Consider the following 21749-nt stretch of genomic DNA (forward strand, 5'->3'; position numbering starts at 1 on the left):
CCTAGTATGCTTCCTTAGGTAATTTTTACATAGTATTGTCATGCCCAACTGGATAGAGTTGCCTTAAAAAAGTGATATTTACAATAAAAATTTTAAATATACGTTTTGCCTGATTCTCTTATACAAACCTTTAAATAATTATCTAAGATGTTTTTGTATCACAAGCAAAGCTGTCTCTTCCTTAAAGCATATCATTAAAAAAGTTTAACTTTTTTTTTTCTGATATGTGGATTTTTTTGTTTTGTTTTCCAGGAGGAGTACAAAATCTTAAAAGAGCTGTATCAATTTAAGAAACCCAGCACTGACCTAACAGAGGTATCCTCCATTTGTTTCTTTGGGGTTTTATTCATTTATCATGGAACTAATAATATCTTGCAAATTACTAGAGTGATCTCAAAAGACTGCTCAAAGTAAGAGAGAGTGTGTGTGTGTGTGTGTGTGTGTGTTGGTGAAGCCCATGGTTAGTACTTGAAAATTACGTTTTAACTAATTGAGCCAAGATTTTTTTGTAATAGGATGTTGCTTGTTTTTTGAAAGAATAACTATATAATCTCAGTTTTCCAATGTATTTAAAGGAAGATTTGGTCGATATTGTTGATACTCGGATTCATCAATTAGAGGATTTAGAAGCTACTTTTGCTGATTTGTGTGATGGTGATGATGAAGAAACTGTACAGAGATGGGCTTCAAACCCTGGGTAAGACTCCCAAACATTTTTTCCCCAACTCTGCTAACTTTCAGTCTTAGATATGTTCCTAAATTTGCAAGATACACTGATTTTAAAAAATTAGAATTCAGCACCTTTCTGTCCCCTAGCACTGCTGGGCCTGCAGGTCTCTGTTGAGCCACGGACATGTCTGTGTTCCGCAGGATGAGGTTTGCTAAAGCTGTCAAGAATAAGGCCTACTTTAAGAGATACCAAGTGAAACTTAGAAGACGATGAGAGGGTAAAACTGATTCGTATTACAAACAGAGTTTGTAACACGAACTATCATCTGTCAGATTGCTTATGCCCGTATAGAGGGGGATATGAGAGTCTGTGCAGCATATGCACACAAACTGCCAAAATATGGTATGAAGGTTGACCTGACAAATTCTGCTGCAGCATATTGTACTGGCCTGCTGCTGACCCGCAGGCTTCTCAATAGGTTTGGCATGGGCAAGATGTAGGAAGGCCAAGTGGAGGTTACTGGTGATGAATACAATATGGAAAGCATTGATGATCAGCCAGAATCATAGCCTTTACCTGCTATTTGGATGCACGCCTTGCCAGAACTACCACTGGCAATAAAGTTTTTAGCACCCTAAAGGGATCTGTGGATGGAGGCTTGTCTATCCCTCACAGTACCAAACAATTCCCTGGTTAGTATTCTGAAAGCAAGGAATTTAATGCAGAAGTACACCAGAAGCACATCGTGGGCCAGAATGTTGCAGATTACATGCACTACTTAGTGGAAGAAGATGAAGTTGCTTATAAGAAACAGTTCTCTCAATACTTAAAGAACAGCGTAACTCCAGACATGATGGAGGAGATGTATATGAAAGCTCATGCTGCTATACAAGAGAATCCGGTCTATGAAAAGAAGATGAAGATGCTTACAAGAAACAGTTCTCTTAAAACATAAAGAATGGCATAGCCAGGTGCAGTGGCATATGCCTGTAATCCCAGCACTTTGGGAGGCCAAGGCGGGCAGATCACGAGGTCAAGAGATTGAGACCATCCTGGTCAACATGGTGAAACCCCATCTCTACTAAAAATACAAAAATTATCTGAGTGTGGTGGCACGCCTGTAGTCCCAGCTATTCGGGAGGCTGAGGCAGGAGAATCTCTGTCTCAAAAAAAAAAAAGTGTAACTCCAGACATGATGGAGGAGATGTATAAGAAAGCTCATGCTGCTATACGAGAGAATCCAGTCTATGAAAAGAAGCCCAAGAAAGAAGTTAAAATGAAGAGATGGAATCGTCCCAAAATGTCCCTTGCTCAGAAGAAAGATCGGGTAGCTCAAAAGAAGTCAGGCTTCGTCAGAGCTCAGGAGTGGGCTGCTGAGAGCTAAACCAAACAATTTTCTATGAGGATTTTTCAGATAAAGACAATAAACTTATGGTCAGCAATTTAAAAAAAAATAGTATTCAGCTACTTGGATCGCTGAGGCGGGAGAAGATCACTTGAGGCCAGGAGTTCCAGACCAGCCTGGGCAACATAACAAGACCCTGTCTCTAAAAAAAGGTTTTTAATTAGCCAGATATGGTAGCACACACCTATAGTCCCAGCTGCTTGGGAGGCTGAGGTGGGAGGATTGCTTGAGCCTAGGAATTTGAGGCTGCAGTGAGCTGTGGTTATGCCATTGCACTCTACCCTGGATGACAGAGACCTTATCTCAGAAAAGAAAGAGAGAGAGAGAGAAAGAAAAAAGAATTAGTATTAAGTTTCAACACATTTACTAACAATAGTTAACATTATTGAGTGTTTTCTGTGTACCCTTTATTTAAGATTTTTTCCTTGTATTATCTCATGTATTCCTTATAACAGTGTCATGGTTTTATTATGTAAATTTTATAGATGAGGAAACCAAGGGTAAGTAAGTTGCCTAAAGTCACATAGTGAGTAGACATGTTTTTAGTCTTTGTACAGTAGCTGCCCCTAAATATGAGATATTGTACAAGGTCTTATAGAGAACTAAAGATTAGTAGTACATAGGCATTCTCTGTTCTAAGTAGAATAAGAAAAAAATACTAACCTAACAACAGAAAAGTAAATTACTTGACAAGTAAATTACAATGTGAAAATGTTGCCTTCTTTTAAGGAAAACCCAAATACAAGCGGAAGGGCATTTTCAGTCTCTTGACATGAAGGAGCAGTATTTGAAGGCTAGATTCTCCATCAGGTCATTTATTTGACTGACTGTTCATATTACCTTGAAAGTATGGAGAGAGACTTTTTTTGGAGTGAAAGTCTTTGGTATTGAAGCTGGCGTGAAAGAATGTTGACATAAATATTACAGTTATACTTTTCTCTAAAATATTTCTTAAATCATGTAAACTCAAATGGCCAGAAAACTAAAATAGAACCATCAGACAAACTTTTTGTCCCCATGAGCATAGGAAAACCAGAACTAGCTTTTTTGTTTTGTTTTGTTTTGTTTTTTTGAGGCGGAGTCGCACTGTCACCCAGGCTGGAGTGCAGTGGCGCAATCTCAGCTCATTGCAACCTCCTGTCTCTGAACTAGTATATTTTAAGATTAATTTCCCACAAACTGTCATATTATTCTCTCAGGTGTAAACAAAAGAAAGTCAGTTGTAAGACAGCAAGACAAAATGGGAAATGAGAATCATAGTACTTTAGGCCAGAACATGAATAGCCCTAAGATTTGTCATGTTATGGTTATTAAAAATAATTCAGCAGATCTCTAGAAGAATATGGAAGAAACTAGAACAGTGGTTGCCTCTGGGGAGAGGAATTCTATGGCTAAATGATAAAGTATATGAGTGAGAAATTATTTATTTTGCTATGTGCATGTATTATCTATTCAAAATACTCATTGTAATTTTTACTTAAAATATTCAGAAACATCCCTGAAATGTAAACATCTTAACGCTTTTATTATTGAGACTTAACACAGCAGTGATGTGGAAGAATAATTCACAGTAATATTAATCACATCAATAAGTACTGATTAGGCATTTTAACATCAGTTAATGGCTGGGCTTAGTGGCTCACGCCTGTAATCTGAACACTTTGGGAGGCCAAGGTGGGCAGATTGCCTGAGCTCAGGAGTTCAAGACCAGCCTGGATGACATGGTGAGATCCTGTCTCTACAAAAAAATGCAAAAAATTAGCCAGGCATGGTGGCATGCACCTATGGCCTCCGCTACTTGGGAGGCTGAGGTGGGAGGTTCACTTGAGCCTGTGAGGTCAAGGCTGCAGTGAGCTGAGATCATACAACTGTACTCCAGCCTGGGTGATGGAGGGAGACCCTGTCTCAAAAAAAAAAAATCAGTTATTGCTTTTTCCTCTTTAGTATAGTGAGCTGGTTCTAAAAATGATTCCCTCTTTTTTGAACCAATAGAAGAGGGAGATAGAGAAATAAGTCACAGGACAGGAGTCTTCCTAGAAATACTGAAAAATATCTACCATTTTGTTATTTCATGAAGTCTCAAACTAAGTTTAAAAGTTAAACAACAACAATAGGCCTGGAAACCTTAGAATCCTAAGTCCAGCCCACAGACTTCTATAGACTTCCACTGAAACAACACTCTGCCTACTGAGCATGCCCAGTTAGCTCCTCATCACCAGCAGAGAGTTCTATCACAGACTTGAAGATATGCTAAGACTACAACAGTAGTGAGTTTAGACTGCTTGCTTGATATTGAGGGGGAAAAAATAGCATAAAGGAAAAGTAGATGCGACCGAAAGAAAAGTCTCCCCAAACTAACCATGACCCTAGAGAGCTAGACCCTCGGCATGGAGTCTTTACTATGTCTAGGGAAGTGAGGTGAGTAGTTAGGGTCCAAAAGCCTAGAAAATGTCGTTAGTGAAAAGGAAAAAGTAACAGGACCAGTGGGCAAGCAGGCAGGCCTCCATGTCTCCTTTTTTCTTTCTTTTTTCCCTCCCAGCAAATTAGTGAATATTTGTGGAGGAGGGATTAAAATACTAGAAACATTAGCCAGTCAGACCTTCCAAAGGGTTTCACCTAAACTTAATACCTTAAATGCACCAATGTTGTATCAGATGATATAGGGTTTTTCTGGTTATAATTGTATATACTGGCCAAGCCTGGTCTCATACCTATAATCCCAACACTTTTGGAGGCTGTGGTAGAAGGATTACTTGAAGCCAAGAGTTTAAGACCAGTCTAGGCAACATTGCAAGACCCTATCTCTACAAAAAGATTTTAAAATTAGTCAGGTGTGGTGGTGTTCACTTATAGTCCCAGCTACTTCGGGAGGCTGAAGTGGGAGATTCCTTAAGCCCAGAGTTCGAGGCTGCAGTGAGCCATGATCACACCACTGCCCTCCAGCCTGGGTGACAGAATGAGAACCTGTCTCAATAAGAATAGTAATAATAATTATATATACCAATAAGCAATTCTTAATTTTTTTTTTTTTTTAGCTTTCGGGAAACAGCCTAATTGCTCATCACAGCATGCTAAAGACACTTAGTTTTCTTGCTAATCAAAATAATTTTTTTTTTTTTGAGACAGAGTTTCACTCATCACCTGTGCTGGAGTGCAGTGGCATGGCCTCAGCTCACTGCAACCTCTGCCTCCCGGGTTCAAGCAATTCTCCTGCCTCAGCCTTCCAAGTAGCTGGGACTACAGGCCTGTACCTCCACACTTGGCTGATCTTGTATTTTTAGTAGAGACAAGGTTTCACCATGTTGGCCAGGCTGGTCTCAAACTCCTGACCTCAGGTGATCTACCTGCCTCCGCCTCCCAAAGTGCTGGGATTACAGGTGTGATCTGCCCCACCCAGCCTATTGTAAATATTTAAGGTGTACAACATGATATTTTGATATACATAGTAAAATGGTTACTATAGTCAAGTAAATAAAGTCCTCAAAATAATTTTTAAAGTCACTAGAACTTCTCATTTTTGAAGAAGAAATCTCATTTTCTTGAATGCTCACTTTTAATCCTTAACACAATCTGTGATCTTTTAGGTAAGAAAACAGGAAACATTTATTTCTTAATATTTTAAGATATTTGAACAGCTTTGTATTTTATTTCCTGAGTACCATATGAAGCATGTTATTATGGTAAATGTTAGTATAATGTATCATTTACTATTGTCATTTTAGTTGCGGTGGTTGCGATGTTTAATTTGAGTGGGGTGGCTTTTTTCCAGAATGGAATCACTAGTTCCCCTTGTACAGAGTTTGAAAAAACGGATGGAAGTACCAGACTATGAAATGGTAAATATTTTATATTAAAGTATAAAACTGACCCTTTAGAAAGACGATTTTCTGGGTAGAAAAATTTGCTTTTTGCTAAAGTAGTTAGTTTTTGTTTGTGCTCCTGTGAAGTCTGAAAGAATTATTAAGAAATGAGTGACAAAACACATACACTGAAATAGAATACTGGAAAAGTTTTCCAGGAAAAACATTTGTTTCTCAATTTTATGTATCAGGCAAAAGTCCTGTGTATTTTTTAAAATTTTGTCTGTGGTCAGATCTCTCTTCAGCAGCCAAAAGTACACAATTTCTAAAATTGTCTATTTTTTATTGATTAGTATTTATGCTTTCTTCTTCCTTCCTTTTTTTTCCTTCCTATTTAAAACCTTTTCTGTTTGTAGAAACCAAAAGACAAAGAGAAAAGGGAGAGCTGTGACTAGCACATTTTAAATGTGTTAGGTGTTCGTCAACAGGGATCTGAATGCTGTGGCCAAAGATACTTTGAGTCATAATTTCTTTTATTTTTATATCATTTTGCAGTATTTGAAGCATATATTTTCCCTTTTGACCTTGTACTTGAGATAAGAAAGCTATAGCTTAAAATGTTCAAATGTTCTCTCAGACTTGATGCCAAGGCTAAGACTTCCAAGTCTCCTGCCTCTTAGTGTGGTCTTTCTCTTACTTCAGTAAGCTGAGTTGGCATGTTTTATTTACTTATGGAATACAGTCAGACCACTTGTTTGACTGAAGTTGAAGTATTGATTTAAGTATTGATTGAATTTATAAGATTTTGCTGGTATTCTTTAAAATAAGAGATGTCTGTTTTCACACTGCTGATAAAGACATACCCGAGACTGGGCAATTTACAAAAGAAAAAGATTTAATGGACTTACAGTTCCATATGGTTGGGGAGGCCTCACAGGCATGGCAGAAGGTGAAAGGCATGTCTCATATGGCAGCAGACCAGAGAGAGCTTCTGCAGGGAGACTCCCATTTTTAAAACCATGAGATCTCATGAGACTCATTCACTATCATGAGAACAGCGTGGGAAAGACCCACCCCAACAATTCAGTCACCTCCCACTGGGTTCCTTCCACGACATGTGGGAATTGTAGGAGTTACAATTCAAGATGAGGTTTGGTTTGGGACACAGCCAAACCTTATCATTCCATCCCTGGCCCCTTGCAAATCTCATGTCCTCACATTTCAAAACCAACCATGCTTTTCCAACAGTCCCATAAAGTCTTAACTTATTTCATCATTAACTCAGAAGTTCACAGTCCAACATCTCATCTGAGACAAGGCAAATCCCTTCCACCTGTGAGCCTGTAAAATCAAAGCAAGTTAGCTGCTTTCTAGATACAGTAGGTATACAAGCATTGGGTAAATACAGCCATTCCAGATGGGAGGAATTGGCCCAAAAAAGGGGCAATGCAAGTCTGAACTCCATCGGGGAAGTCAAATCTTAAAGCTCCAAAATGATTGTCTTTGACTCCATGTCTCACATCCAGGTCACGCTGATGCAAGAGGTGGGTTCATATTGTCTTGAACAGCTCCACCAGGGTGGCTTTGCAGGGTATGACCTCCCTCCTGACTGCTTTCACAGGCTATCATTGAGTGTCTGCAGCTTTTCCAGGCACACGGTGCAAGCTGTCAGTGGATCTACCATTCTGGGGTCTGGAGGACAGTGGGCTTCTCACAGTTCCACTAGGTGTTACCCCTAGGGACTCTGGGTGGGGATCCTACCCCACATTTCCCTCCCATACTGCCATAGCAGAGATTCTCCATAAGGGCCCTGCCCCTGCAGCAAACTAATGCCTGGGCATCCAGGTATTATCAAACATCTTCTGAAACCTATGCAGAAGTTCCCAAACCTCAGTTCTTGACTTCTGTGCACTCACAGGCTCAACACCACATAGAAGCTGGCAAGGCTTGGGGCTTGTATCCCCTGAAGCCACAGCCCAAGCTCTATGTTGTCCCTTTTAGCCATTGCTGGAGCGGCTGGGACATAGGACACCAAGTCCCTAGGCTGCACACAGCACCAGGACCCTGGGTCCTGCCCATGAAACAATTTTTTCCTCCTAAACCTCCAGGCCTGTGATGGGAGGAGCTGCTGCAAAGGTCTCTGACATTCCCTGGATACATTTTCCCCATTGTCTTGGGGATTAACATTTGGCTTCTCATTATGCAAATTTCTGCAGCCAGCTTGAATTCCTCCTCAAAAAAATGGATTTTTGTTTTCTTTCACATTGTCAGGCTGCAAAGTTTCCAAACTTTTATGCTCTGTTTCCCTCTGAAAACTGAATGCCTTGGCCAGGCATGGTGACTCACACCTGTAATCCCAGCACTTTGGGAGGCCAAGGCAGGCAGATCATTTGAGGCCAGGAATTCAAGACCAGCCTGGCCAACATGTGGAAACCCCATCTCTACTAAAAATGCAAAAATTAGCTGGGTGTGGTGGCACACACCTGTAATCCTAGCTACTCGGGAGGCTAAGGCAGAGAATCACTTGAACCTGGGAGGCAGAGGCTGCAGTGAGCCGAGATGGAACCACTGTACTCCACCTTGGGTGACAGAGCGAGACCATTCTCAAAAAGACTGGATGCCTTTAACGGCACCCAAGTCACCTCTTGAATGCTTTGCTGCTTAGAAATTTCTTCCACCACATACCCTAAATCATCTCTCTCAAGTTGAATGTTCCACACATCTCTAGGGCAGGGGCAAAATGCCACCAGTCTCTTTGCTAAAACATAAGAGTCACCTTTGCTCCTGTTCCCAACAAGTTCCTCATCTCCATCTGAGACGACCTCAGCCTGGATTTCATTGTCCATGTCATTGTCAGCATTTTGGTCCAAGCCATTCAAGTCTCTAGGAAGTTCCAAACTGTCCCACATTTCCCTGCCTTCTTCTGAGCCTTCCAAACTGTTCCAACCTCTGCCTGTTACCCAGTTCCAAAGTTGCTTCCACATTTTCAACAGTGCCCTACTCTACTGGTACGAATTTACTGTATTAGTCTGTTTTCATGCTGCTAATAAAGACATATCAAGACTGAGCAATTTGCAAAAGAAAGAGGTTTAATGGACTTAGTGTTCCACATGGCTCGAGAGGCCTCACAATCATGGCAAAAGGTGAAAGGCACATTTCACATGGCAGTAGACAAGAAGAGTTTGTATAGGGAGATTCCTGTTTTTAAAACCTCAGGTTTCCGGCCAGGCGTGGTGGCTCACGCCTGTAATCCCAGCACTTTGGGAGGCCGAGGCGGGCAGATCACAAAGTCAATAGATCAAGACCATCCTGGCCAACATGGTGAAACCCCATTTCTACTAAAAATACAAAAATTAGCTGGGCATGGTGGTACATGCCTGTAGTCCCAGCTACCAAGGAGACTGAGGCAGGAGAATCACCTAAACCAGGGAGGCGGAGGTTGCAGTGAGCCCAGGTCACGCCACTGCACTCCAGCCTGACAAAGTGAGACTCCATCTCAAAAAAAAATGAATTACCAGATTGACTCAACTAAAGACCAATAATCATAAAATGAAGAAGTAGTTAAAGAATTATTCTAAGAAGAGGCATCTAGCCCAGACAGGTATATAGGCGAGTTCTACCAACACTTCAGAGAGCAAGTAACTTTTATGACATATAAACTGTTGGGGAAAAAATAATCCCAATGTATAAAAATATTAAAGATTAAAAGTTTGTCATATTTAAGGTGTTGGATATCCCAGTTACCCTGATTTGATCTTTATATGCTATTATGAATGTATTACATTATCACATGTACCCTGAAAATATGTACATCCTTTATGTATCAATAAAAATACAGATTTGTCAATAAGGCCATTAATGATTAAAGAAGCTTTTAAAAACAACTATCATACAGTATAATTTTTAATTGTCTTATTTTCAGGTTCACCAGGCTGGTTTGACCTGCGATTATTCAGAACTTCCTCACCATATCAGCACAGAACAAGAAATAGAGTATCTTATTCAATCTGTACATTATTTACTGAAAAATTTACCAAAGCCTACTCTTGTGACAATTGCAAGGTAAGTGTGTTAGGCTGAATAATGGCAAACCAGAGATGCCCACATCCTAATCTCTGGAACCTGTGAATATGTTGCATTATATTTATGTGCATAAAGGGACTTTGCAGCATGATTAACTTAAGGATTTTGAGATGAGAAGATTATCCTGGATTCACCAAGTGGGCCCAATGTAATCACAAGGGTCCTTAGAAAGAAAGGCAGGAGGGTCAGAATCAGAGTGTCATTCAAACAAACAGAGTGTGATTTGAAAATTCTACACTGCTGGCTTTGAAGATGGAGGATGGGGCCACAAACTAAGGAACACAGGCAGCCTCTAGAAGCTGGAAAAGGCCAGGGGACAGCTTATCCCTGGGATGTTACTAAAAGAATGCAGCCCTGTCGGCACTTTTATTTTAGGACTTCGACCTCCAAACTATGTGAAAATAAATTAGTGTTGCTTTAAGCTACTAAGTTTGTGGTAATGTTTTATAGCAGTAGTAGGAAACTAATACAATCTCTGTAGGTAAATCTAATGATTTCTAATATAATAATATTTTTTTTTACCTACTCAGCTCAAAATTTAGATGTTATATTTTCTCTTTGCTATCAGTGATGATACTCAAACAATGTAGTTATTGTTATCTTGTCTTTGAAGTTGGTAATGTTCAGGTGAACACAAGAATTTTCAGATGAACACAAGAATCCTCATTTCTATGTCCTACCAATTAATATTTAGCTGCTGCCGTGTTTTAAATTTGAACATAATTGCTGAATAATTATAACAATGTAATAATGCTTTCCTGTTAATTTTTGGGCTGGTTTTATATGGAAGTATAAGGTTCTAAAATAAGTACTTTAAACACTCAGGCTAATAATATGTAATTCATGACAAACATTTGTAACGTCCTTTTTTTTTTTTTGAGATGGAGTTGCCCAGGCTAGAGTGCAATGCCGTGATCTCAGCTCACTGAAATCTCTGCCTCCCAAGTTCAAGCAATTCTCCTGCCTCAGCCTCATGAGTAGCTGGGACTACAGGCACGTGCCACCACACCCGGCTAATTTTTTATTTTTAGTAGAGCCAGGGTTTTACCATGTTGGCCAGGCTGGTCTCGAACTCCTGACCTCAGGTGATCCGCCTGCCCCGGCCCCCTAAAGTGCTGACATTACAAGCGTGAGCCATTGCGCCTGGCCTTGTAACATCCTTTTATCATTCTAAAACCTCATATCATGTAACCTATATATATATATATATATATATATATATTTCAAATATATAGATAATATTCGTATTACCTATAATGTACACATAGATAATATACATTATAGGTAATATAACCTACCATACACATAATACCTATACATATAGGAGGAATTAACATAATTGATAATAAAATATATTAAAATGCCACACTAGACTCACATTTTTAAGAGGTGCAGTTAAAAATGTACTGTAGCAGTTACACTGCGTGATGTAAATGTAGCAGTTACAAATGCAGACAGATACCATGTGTTGACCAGATGCCACAAGCAGCACTGCCATAATGACAAGATTTTTTTTTAGTCATTGAACAGCCTCTTCATAAGGGTCTGCAGTTAAAGTCCAGTCTCTCCCCAATTTACAGAGTAATTGGTATTTAATGCATTTTTTAATACTTTTATATATAAAAGAATGTTCAGTTCTAGGCTGCATTAGTCTGTTTACACACTGCTGATAAAGACATACCCAAGACTGGACAATTTACAAAAGAAAAAGGTTTAATTGGACTTACAGTTCCACGTGGCTGGGGAGGCCTCACAATCATGGTGGAAGGCAAGGAGGAGTAAGTCCCATCTTAAGTGGATGGCAGCATGCAAAGACAGAATGAGAACCAAGCAAAAAGGGTTTCTGTTTATAGAACCCTCAAATTTCATGAGACTTATTCACTACCACGAGAATAGTATGGGTCAAACTGCTTCCATGAATCAGTTATCTCCCACCAGCTCCCTCCCACAGCGATGGGAATTGTGGGAGATACAATTCAAGATCAGATTTGGGTGGGGACACAGCCAAACTGTATTATAGGCTCAAAAAATTAAAAATTGCCTTTTCACTTACTTGAGTACTCAGTAGACTCTGAAAATATTCAAGACATAGCACAGCTGTTCATATAGCAGGATGATCCTGCCTGTTGCAAGCCTTCTAGCAGCCCAGCCCTCTTGTCCCAGTCCCCTGAATGTCAATAGGATTCATCTAGTTATTGTGTCAATCAGAAATGTACTAAGAGATTTTCAAAACACCCTTATGGGAGTAACTCCCATCAAGAACCACTCTAATAGTGTTTAAAGAAGTCAAAAATTGGCGAGGTGCAGTGGCCTCATGCCTGTAATCCTGGCATTTTGGGAGTTAGAGGCAGGTGGATCGCTTGAGCTCAGGAGTTTGAGACCAGCCTGGGCAACGTGGCAAAATGCTGTCTCTACAAAAAACACAAAAAATTAACTGGGCATGATGGCATTTGCCTGTAGTCTCAGCTACTTGTGGAGCTGAGCTGCAGTGAGCCGAGATCACATGACTGCACTCCAGCCTGAGCGACAAAATGAGAACCTGTCTCAAAAAAAAAAGTCAAAAATATATTTTCAAAAGCATTGCAGTACCCTTTCTTTGTTAAGACTTGTAAATTAAGTTTTTACATATGACACTTTAGGTCTTGCTGAGCTTAGTGGCTTACATCTGTAACCCTAGCACTTTGGGAGCCTGAGGTGGGTGGATTGCTTGAGCCCAGGAATTCAAGACCAGCCTCAGCAACATAGTGAGACCACACACACACACACACACACACACACACACACACACACACACACACAGGATTAGCTGGGCATGGTGGCGTGTACCTGTAGTCCCAGCTACTCAGAGGCTGAGATGAGAGGATCGCTTGAGCCCAGGAGGTTGAGGCTGCAGTCAGCCATGATCATGCCACTGAACAACAAAGGAAGATCTTGTCTCAAAAAATAAAGTAGGCCTTTGTCCATATGTGTATGTTAGTATTTAATAAAGTTTCTCAGGCAAGACATGGTGGCTCACACCTGTAATCACAGCACTTTGGGAGGCCGAGGGTGGATCACCTGAGTTCAGGAGTTCAAGACCAGCCTGGCCAACATGGTGAAACCCAGTCTCCACTAAAAATATAAAATTAGCCTGGCATGGTGGCAGGCACCTGTAATCCCAGCTACTCAGAAGGCTAAGGCAGAAGAATCGCTCAAACCCAGGAGGTGGAGGTTGCAGTAAGCCAAGATTGCACCACTGCACTCCAGCCTGGGCGACAGAGCAAGACTCTATCTCAAAAATAATAAATAAATAAAAATAAAGTTTTTTATATTATTGATTGTGTCTTAAATTTTCACATTAAGCCACAAAAATAACCTGTTACCAGAGCATGGAATGAGTTTATCAGTGGTCTTACAGATTAGCTCTTTAGGTTAAAATACTTGTACTAAGGATTAGGCTAGATAACTAATTCCAGTTCCTTCTATGAAGATTTCTGTGCTGCTCTTCTCATTCTATCCTCTAAAAGGCTTTATTCACCCTTATCCAGAACCAGGAGACACTGGTTAATCCAGGCGTAATTGGCAGCAGCATTGTAACTGTCCGGTGCAACTCAGGTTGTAGCTGGTGAGTTCTGGAAAGACTCCCAAAATACAGATCTCTGCCCTAACTCACTTGGCTCGTTTCTGCTTCCTACTGCCTAGGAAACTAAATGCAACACCAGCACATCACCACATTTCATTTTGAACCAAGCCATCGATCCTTTATACTTTTGTAGTTAACAAATCATTTTTAGAAATAGAATCCTTTTATCATTTGGAAAACCTCATCCCTCATCATTTCTAGCCCTAGCATACACACAATAAAAGATGTCCAATCACTAAGATAGTAAGCCCCTGTATTCCCAAGCATCATCTCGCTTTCAGGCAAACAGTGGTCTAGCGATCAAGCACTAAGGCTCACGCCACATGTCACCTTGCACAAGTTAATCTCTGTGTTTCAGATTTCCTTAAAGGGATGGTAATTGTACCTATTTCATAGAGTTGCTGTGAAAATTAAAGAGCATAATTTATGTAAGGTTCCTCATATAGGGTAAACATTTACTAGCTTTCAACTGATACTAATCCAAAATCCAGCACACCATAATTTCTGTTTTACATTGAAATCAACACATGCACCTTTTCCTCAGAATATGATTTTATCCTATGTGTATTTTTTTCTTTCTCTTCTTGGTTCTAGGTCAAGTCTGGATGATTACTGTCCTTCTGACCAAGTTGACATCATTCAAGAAAAGGTCCTCAGTATGCTACGTGCCCTCTATGGAAATCTAGACATCCAAGTGTATGCAACAGAGTCTTCTCCTGCTTGAAACAAACAAAATGTTAGGCTCCTGTTGTATCATGGTTTAGCAACAGGCCTTTAATTATTTGTAAATGAGTCTTCCAGAGAACACTGTTTTTGTATTAACTTTCATTTGAAATCTTTCAGATATTTTGAATCTCTAAACAACTATTGTCAGTTGTGGAATGATGATAGTTTTTTTGGCATCAAGTCTAATAACCTCAACTGATAGAACTCTTGCTTATCTGTCTTCCTTAAGTATTTTTTAGGTGTTTTTTCTTTTCACTTTTCACCCAGGTCTATTGGACTATATGAGATTCATTCATACTTTATTCATTTATCCAGTATCTATTGAGCACTTACATGTACCAGATATTACGTGCTGGGTACATATATGGTAATGAACAGAATAGACAACTCCCCTGCCCTTTTACGGGAGACAGATGAGAAATAAATTGTGGATTATGAGAAATGTTATGAAGGAAAGGACAACCACAGACATGTCTCAGTACTCAGGGTACCCTGGCCTTATAGGAAAGTAACATTCTCTTTTTTTTTCTTTTCTAATTTTATAAAAATAGAGATGGGAGTCTCACATGTTACCCAGACTGGTCTCGAACTCCTAGGCACAAGCAATCTACCTACCTTGGCCTCCCAAAGTGCTGGGATTACAGGTGTGAGCCACTGCCCCAGCCAGAAAGTAACATTCTCAAAAGCTACTACCAAAAAAACCCACAAATTTGCCAGTCAGTGAAATTATCACAGGAAGGCCACCTTTCCAAGGAATTTGGCATTGTGGCCCTGCTCTTGCCAAATGCTCTCCAGCATTGTTGGTATCAAGGTGGTCTGGTTGAATAGACTTGACCAAACAAAAATTAACTGTTTTTTTTTTTTTGGTTTTTTGGTTTTTTGCTGATAAAGCCCTTCAGGGTTTTTTGTGCCTCCAGGCAGTCGTTGTAGGTATTAATAATACAGTCCCTAAGTGCCACTTTATTGGCAAGTCTGGATTGATCCTTTTTTCAGATAAACCAGCTTTTTATGTAAATAGTAAGGGAAAAATTAAATCTTTAATTCTGACCTGCCATAAATACCCAAAGACATAAACTGTCTTCCACCAACCCTCGTGACTTAAGACACCCTTCCTGAGTCACTCTTAATCATGAAACTTCATTTTCTCAATTTGCCAGTCTTCTGATCTTTAGTATCTCTTTAGTTCAGTAATCTTTGTTACCTAACTACTTGATTTATTTTCCTTTAAAAGGTGAAATGACATTTAAAGAAAAACACCCATCATTCATCAATCCCAACACAGCAGTTCTTTTTACTCTTGCATGTAACTTTCAGGTCTTATCCGCATGTGTTCCTATAGAGTTGCATGTAGCTGAAATTATACTGTGTTGCCTAACTTTGTGCTAATACCCAAGGACACACTTTATCATTGCGTCTCAGTGGATGGCGCCTAACCCCGTTTTTCCAAGGATTCTATTTTCCAGTAAATTTTTGTCACCAAGTTAATTTCTCAAGTCTGATAGCATGAATGCTTATTTGTGTTGTGAAAAGCAGACCAGCCTGACTCAGCTTTCCATTTTGATAGAACAGTATGTGCCAAAAAGGTTTATTTTCTTGGTAAAATTAGAATTGTAGAATTGTGGTATTTATTTTTGAATTTTTTAAATTTTTGGTTAGTGCTTACAGATGTTACTTTTATGATTCCTTTGCATGCTAAAGAAGTTAAAGGGTATGTTTTGAACTGTAGCACTGACTAATTGTGTGTGATCTCAGTATGTTGATGGCTTTGATTTTGTTAGTGGTTTACTAGTCATTTATTGATTCCCATGAACTCTGATAAAATTCATTGTGGTTTTAACTCAGGTTGAATAAAAGAGCATCAGTTTCTTTTATAGGAATGTTTGTTTAATTCTCATGTTTTGTGATCATCTCTTTGAGAATAAAATTCAGTCCCTAATTGTTGAATCAACTTAGTAAATTATGTCTTGCACATTCCAAATAGGATGATACTTTAAGATGTATTTCATTTCTGTTCTAAGTACCAGTGAGGGGATACCATGGTACAGTGTTTTGAATTGTATACTAATATCATTAAAGCATGGGATTTTAGTGGCTTTTTTTTAAATGTGACTTAAATGTAAGCATAGACTTAAACTTAGTAAGTTGTGTATTTCCTAGTATCTAGGGGAAAAAAATTTAAGTCCAGCCTTTCATAATAACCTTTTGACTGACTGTCAATTTTATATATCTTTAGAAATATTTCCTATTGGCATGGGTCTTTATGTGTTCTAGCTTCTCAAGGAGCTCTTAGTTAATGTCCTTCACACTTTTTTTTTTTTTTTTTTGAGGTAGACTATTGCTCTGTTGCCCAAGCTGGAATGTAGTAGTATGATGTTGGCTCACTGCAGCCTCGACCTCCTGGGCTCAAGCGATCCTCCCACCTCAGCCTCCCGAGTAGCTGGAACTACAGGTGCATGACATCATGCTAGGCTTTTTATTACTATTATTATTATTATTATTATTATTATTATTATTTTGTAGACATGGAGTCTCACTTTGTTGCCCGGGCTGGTCTCGAACTCCTGGGCTTAAGCGATCCACCTGCCTCAGCCTCCCAAAGTGCTGGGATAGCAGGCGTGAGCCACCATGCCTGGCCTCTTTCACTCTTTATGATAATCTCTCCTAGTCTTGACTTTGTTTTCGCAGCAGTGGTCCTGGATTGCTGGCAGTAAATTCATCATACTGCCAGTAGTTTATAGTCAGTGGTGTGTTTTTCAATATAAGATTCTCTCATTCACCATACATCTCAAGAGAAAGCACTTTAGTGAAACTTCAGGAGTTTTTGTTTGGCATCTTTCAGAAATGCTTGACATACAGTCTTGCCTTCTCAAAGTATACTGATACTTTGATGAGGGGATCAGCATTTTTTATTGTAAAGTTTTTTTTTTTTTTTTAAGACGGAATCTCGCTCTGTCGCCAGGCTGGAGTGCAGTGGTGCGATCTCGGCTTACTGCAGCCTCTGCCTCCTGGGTTCAAGGGATTCTTCTGCCTCAGCCTCCTAAGTAGCTGGGACTACAGGCGCATGCCACCACGCCCAGCTGATTTTTTTTTTTTTTTTTGAGACAATTTCTCTCTGTCACCAGGCTAGAGTGCAGTGGCACACTAAGCTTACTGCAACCTCCACTTCCCAGGTTCAAATGATTCTCCTGCCTCAGCCTCCCAAGTAGCTGGGACTACAGGCATGCACCACCATATCCAGCTAATTATTGTATTCTCAATAGAGACAGGGTTTCACCATGTTGGCCAGGATGGGTTTCTATCTCCTGACCTTGTGTTCCACCCGTCTCCGCCTCCCAAAGTGCTGGGATTACAGGCGTGAGCCACCACACCCGGCCTATTATAAATATTTAAGGTGTACAGCATGATATTTTGATATACATAGTAAAATGGTTACTATAGTCAAGTAAATCAACAGAAGCACTTCTCACATAGTTGCCCTTTGTGTGTGTGCGTGACAAGAGCACCTAAAATCTCTTTTAGTAAAAATCCTGAATCAAGTGCAGCCTTACTAACTGTAGTCTTCGTGTGCACATTAGATCTTAGGCTCACTCATCCTGTGGATCAGCCACTTTGCATCCTTTGACCTACATCTTCCCATTTCTTCCCTCTCCCCGCTGGCCGTTGGAACCAGTTTTATTCTTCATCTCTGTATATTTGACTCTTTTGTTAGGCTCCACGTGAAAGTGAGGGTTAGCTTTATTCGTACTCATTGTCGTACTCTGCTGCGTCACCTTCAGTTCTGGCACTTTTATTGCAGTTGCAGTGCTTGTGTCTGCACTCATTGGTCTTGGACTGCCTCTTGCATTTCTAGCCGCATCCTGGATTCCAGACATTGGAACCATCCTTTCCCTTTATTCTCATTTGCATTCACAAATGAAGTTATAATGACTAAGGAGGTTCCCACGAACCTTGGTTCTTAGAACAGAGTTCTCTGAACAGTGAACGTTCTGGTCACTCACTAGGAGGGTCTATCTAAGCATTGCAAATTAGTAAATTGGCATTCTATACGTTAATGTCTTGTGAGTTTGAGTCCTGTAATTCAGAAACTGGAGCTCTGTTACAGAAACTAAGACAAGGCTGAGACGGCACATTTGTACTTCCTTTGAGGACCTTCACTGAATAGTCAGCCAACCTCCAACTACAGTATCTCTACCATTTTGCTAACTTAAAAACACTCCTTGACAGCAAGCAGATCTCTGAAGCCTGTCAGTCAGCCAGCAGCACTATTTAGAAGCCCTTGCACCCCATTTGAGGTGAATCATGCCAAGATTGAGCTGAGTGAGAAGTTCCATGATTAAATGCAGAAGATGGTGGTAAGAATGTGGGTTCCAGGGGCCGACTGCCTGGCTCCAGTGTCCCCTTCCCCATGTTCGAGCTTAGTGACCTCTCTCAGCCTCAGCTCCCCTTTTACAAGAAGAGAACTTAACTCATCAGGACGTTGTGAAGAAAAATACATATAAAATCCTTAGCACTGGAATCCCTGGCTGTTGTTTCCAAACTTAGTCCAAATGAGAATATCCTTTGGTGGCTGCCCCAGTCTTAGCTGCTCTTCCCATGACTCTCCAAATACTGATTATTTTCAACCCCCTATTAGCCCCAACCATATTCCTGTAAATAACAGAATTTCAAGGTTAGAGGTCTATTCATGAAAGGTAGGCCCTTGGCCAGGTGCAGTGGCTCACTCCTGTTATCCCAGCACTTTGGGAGGCCAAGGTGGGCAGATCACAAGATCAAGAGCTCAAGACCAGCCTGACCAACATGGTGAAACCCCATCTCTACTAAAAATACACAAAAATTAGTTAGGCATGGTGGCACACACCTGTAGTCCCAGCTATTCAAGAGGCTGAGGCAGAAGAATCGCTTGAAGCCGGGAGGCAGAGGTTGCAGTGAGCTGAGATCGAGCCACTGCACTCCTCCAGCCTGGCAATAGAGCAAGACTGCGTCTCAAAAAAAAAAAAAAAAAAAAGGTAGGTTCTTGCCCATAAGGAAAGAAGAGATAACTTTAGGCAGAGTTACTGATAATTTAAAACTTGTGTCTTTCAGTTGATAAACCTTATTATCTGCCCTATATTATACATCCATTTATTCACAATTTTAAATCTTACACACTTGTGCAATTACAGAGGGTCAGAGAAGTCAAAGCTTGCCCCAGCTTCTTTGTACTTTCCTTTCTGCATGCTTGTAGATAAAATACAGATTTGTGATGCTAAATTTTTTATGTAGACAGTGTTTGGAAGTTCCTGCTCCTGGACTTACGAATTACCTTCATAGAATCTAGGGTTGTCCTCACCATTTTTGGTATAGCTGATTTATAGGCAACTTGAAATAACAACAAATCCCTCATGAATCAGCCGAAGCATGACAGGGAGGTAGGGTAAAATGGGTACCTGCAGCCGGTTCACCAGTATTTCCCAAACCACTCCCAAGCATTTCCTTCTCCTGGGCCTCTGCCTAAAGATCAGCCTCAGCTTGTTGAGGGGTAAGGAAAATGGGATCGTTAGAGAAAGGGAGAATGCCTTTGTCAGCTTGGCCTAATAAGGTTACAGCCCATCAGCTGACACTGATGACTCAAGGAGGGAGGCTGAAGTCAGGGTTAGCACTAGGCTCGAAGGCCAGCTTTTTGGGCAGAAACTACTCAGAACCGCACAGCCACGCCGTCTGCCCTCTGCAGCATTGCCCCATCGGGAGCAGGTACAATGAGGGGCAGGTTCATCACAAAGTGTCACCTGAAGTATCGGTGGCTTTGGAATCAGTCTAAGTCCGAGTACTTCCTCTGCCAGTCACAAGTTGTGTAAAGTTGGGCAACTTAAAGTGTCAGAGTCCCTTGATTTAGGCATGATTCAAGGCCCAGCTTGTGTTCCTAGAGGACTCCTGTGCTGTCCGTACATTTCAGTGAGCTCTTACATCTGCCCCTCCAATCTGTCTACGAGCTCCTCGAGTGCATTCTGATACAGCTTTGTTGCTCCAGTCTCTGGCATACTCTCTGTCACATCATAAGGCCTCTAAGCATGTGTAATGAATTAATAAATACTGAAAATCTGATGGTCACTGGAGGCTCAGTGGTGATAAACCTTATTATCTGCCCTATATTGTACATTCTATTATGAACATGCTATATTTGAGAACACATTAAACAAACTTATTAATGCAAGGACCAACATTTACCAAGGATTAAGTATAGTGAATACATGAATCCGGAACAGCTAAATGATTGTACCTGTAATCTAAGGATTGTGTCTACAGAACAACTGTGTTACACACAAAAGAAGGCCAGGGCGAATTGTGTCATTTTCCTAGCAGTTTTGTGATCTGTTTTGTGTGGTTATGGATAAGACCTGATAAGAACCATGTTCCAGCTGGGTGTGGTGGCTCATGAGTGTAATCCCAGCACTTTGGAAGGTGAGGAGGGATTACCTGAGGTCAGAGGTTTGAGACCAGCCTGGCCAACATGGTGAAACCCCATCTCTACCAAAAATACAAAAATTAGTTGGGTGTGTTGACGGGCACCTATAATCCCAGCTACTCGGGAGGCTGAGGCAGGAGAATCACTTGAACCCAGCAGGCAGAGGTTGCAGTGGGCCGAAATCGTGCCAGTGCCATTGCCCTCCAGTCTGGGTGGCAAGAACAAGACTCCATCTAAAAAAAAAAAAAAAAGAACCATGTTCCACAATGTATGTGTAAGCATGACCTAAAAATACATATAGTTTAAATTTCTGCCTAACATTCAAAATCTAAAATCTAACATGATATATCCAAAAACTGGATGGGGAGGGATAACATGGGGAGAAATGCCAGATATAGTATGCACCTAAAGTTAAATAAATAATTTTTTTAAAAATATCATAATGGCAAACGTAATCTGCAGATCAAATATGATAACTAGTAAAAGTTCAATAAAGTTACATGATATGAAATTTTTTTTAAAAAACTGTGCATGAACTTTTGATCCCTAAAAATGTATTGTTTTGCCTTTAAAGGAGCACCAATTTCACTTCTGATACTTACTTCCACTTTGAGGTACCTTCTGTTACAGTCCTGCCTTGCTCTACCCTTTTCCTCCTTCCTTCCTGAGGAAAAATAAAGAAGAGAATTACAAGATGCCTTCTTATAGGAATGTATGTTCTTTTTTGCCTTTCCATGCCTTAAGTTTGTAAGGGCAGGCCCCATGGGAGACGCTTACAGTTGTCCCACAGTGCCAGTGGGTGACAAAGTCTGTCTTGGTGCAGTATTGGGAAGCTAGTTGTTGCCACCTTCATTAGCCATATTCTCAAATATCAGGTTTTGTTTTGTTTTGTTTTGTTTTGTTTTGTTTTGTTTTAATGGTGAAAAGATAGACATATATTTGGAATTAGCAATTAGCCAGCTGGACTCAGTTTAGATGATCCAAATTTTGTTGGCAATATC

The 21749-nt window shown here is 40.3% G+C and overlaps 1 protein-coding gene and 1 pseudogene across 3 annotated transcripts in view; both read left to right on the forward strand.

The window, feature by feature from the left end:
• CUNH5orf22 (chromosome unknown C5orf22 homolog) overlaps positions 1 to 16250 on the forward strand; it is a 28387-nt gene extending 12137 nt beyond the window's left edge. For all 3 annotated transcript variants that reach the window (XM_021671876.2, XM_064375909.1, XM_064375910.1), the window contains 5 exons: positions 253 to 315; positions 576 to 697; positions 5845 to 5911; positions 9798 to 9937; positions 14175 to 16250. In XM_021671876.2, the coding sequence (XP_021527551.2) occupies positions 253 to 315; positions 576 to 697; positions 5845 to 5911; positions 9798 to 9937; positions 14175 to 14304 (522 nt within the window). In that variant the 3' untranslated portion in view covers positions 14305 to 16250. The remainder of the gene's footprint in view (positions 1 to 252; positions 316 to 575; positions 698 to 5844; positions 5912 to 9797; positions 9938 to 14174) is intronic.
• LOC105722449 (large ribosomal subunit protein uL18-like) lies at positions 704 to 5832 on the forward strand (annotated as a pseudogene).
• Positions 16251 to 21749: the final 5499 nt, after the last annotated feature.

This window comes from Aotus nancymaae, unplaced genomic scaffold, assembly GCF_030222135.1.
Source record: "Aotus nancymaae isolate 86718 unplaced genomic scaffold, 86718_ANA_hifiasm-v0.15.2.pri h1tg000014l, whole genome shotgun sequence".
NCBI lineage: Eukaryota > Metazoa > Chordata > Mammalia > Primates > Aotidae > Aotus > Aotus nancymaae.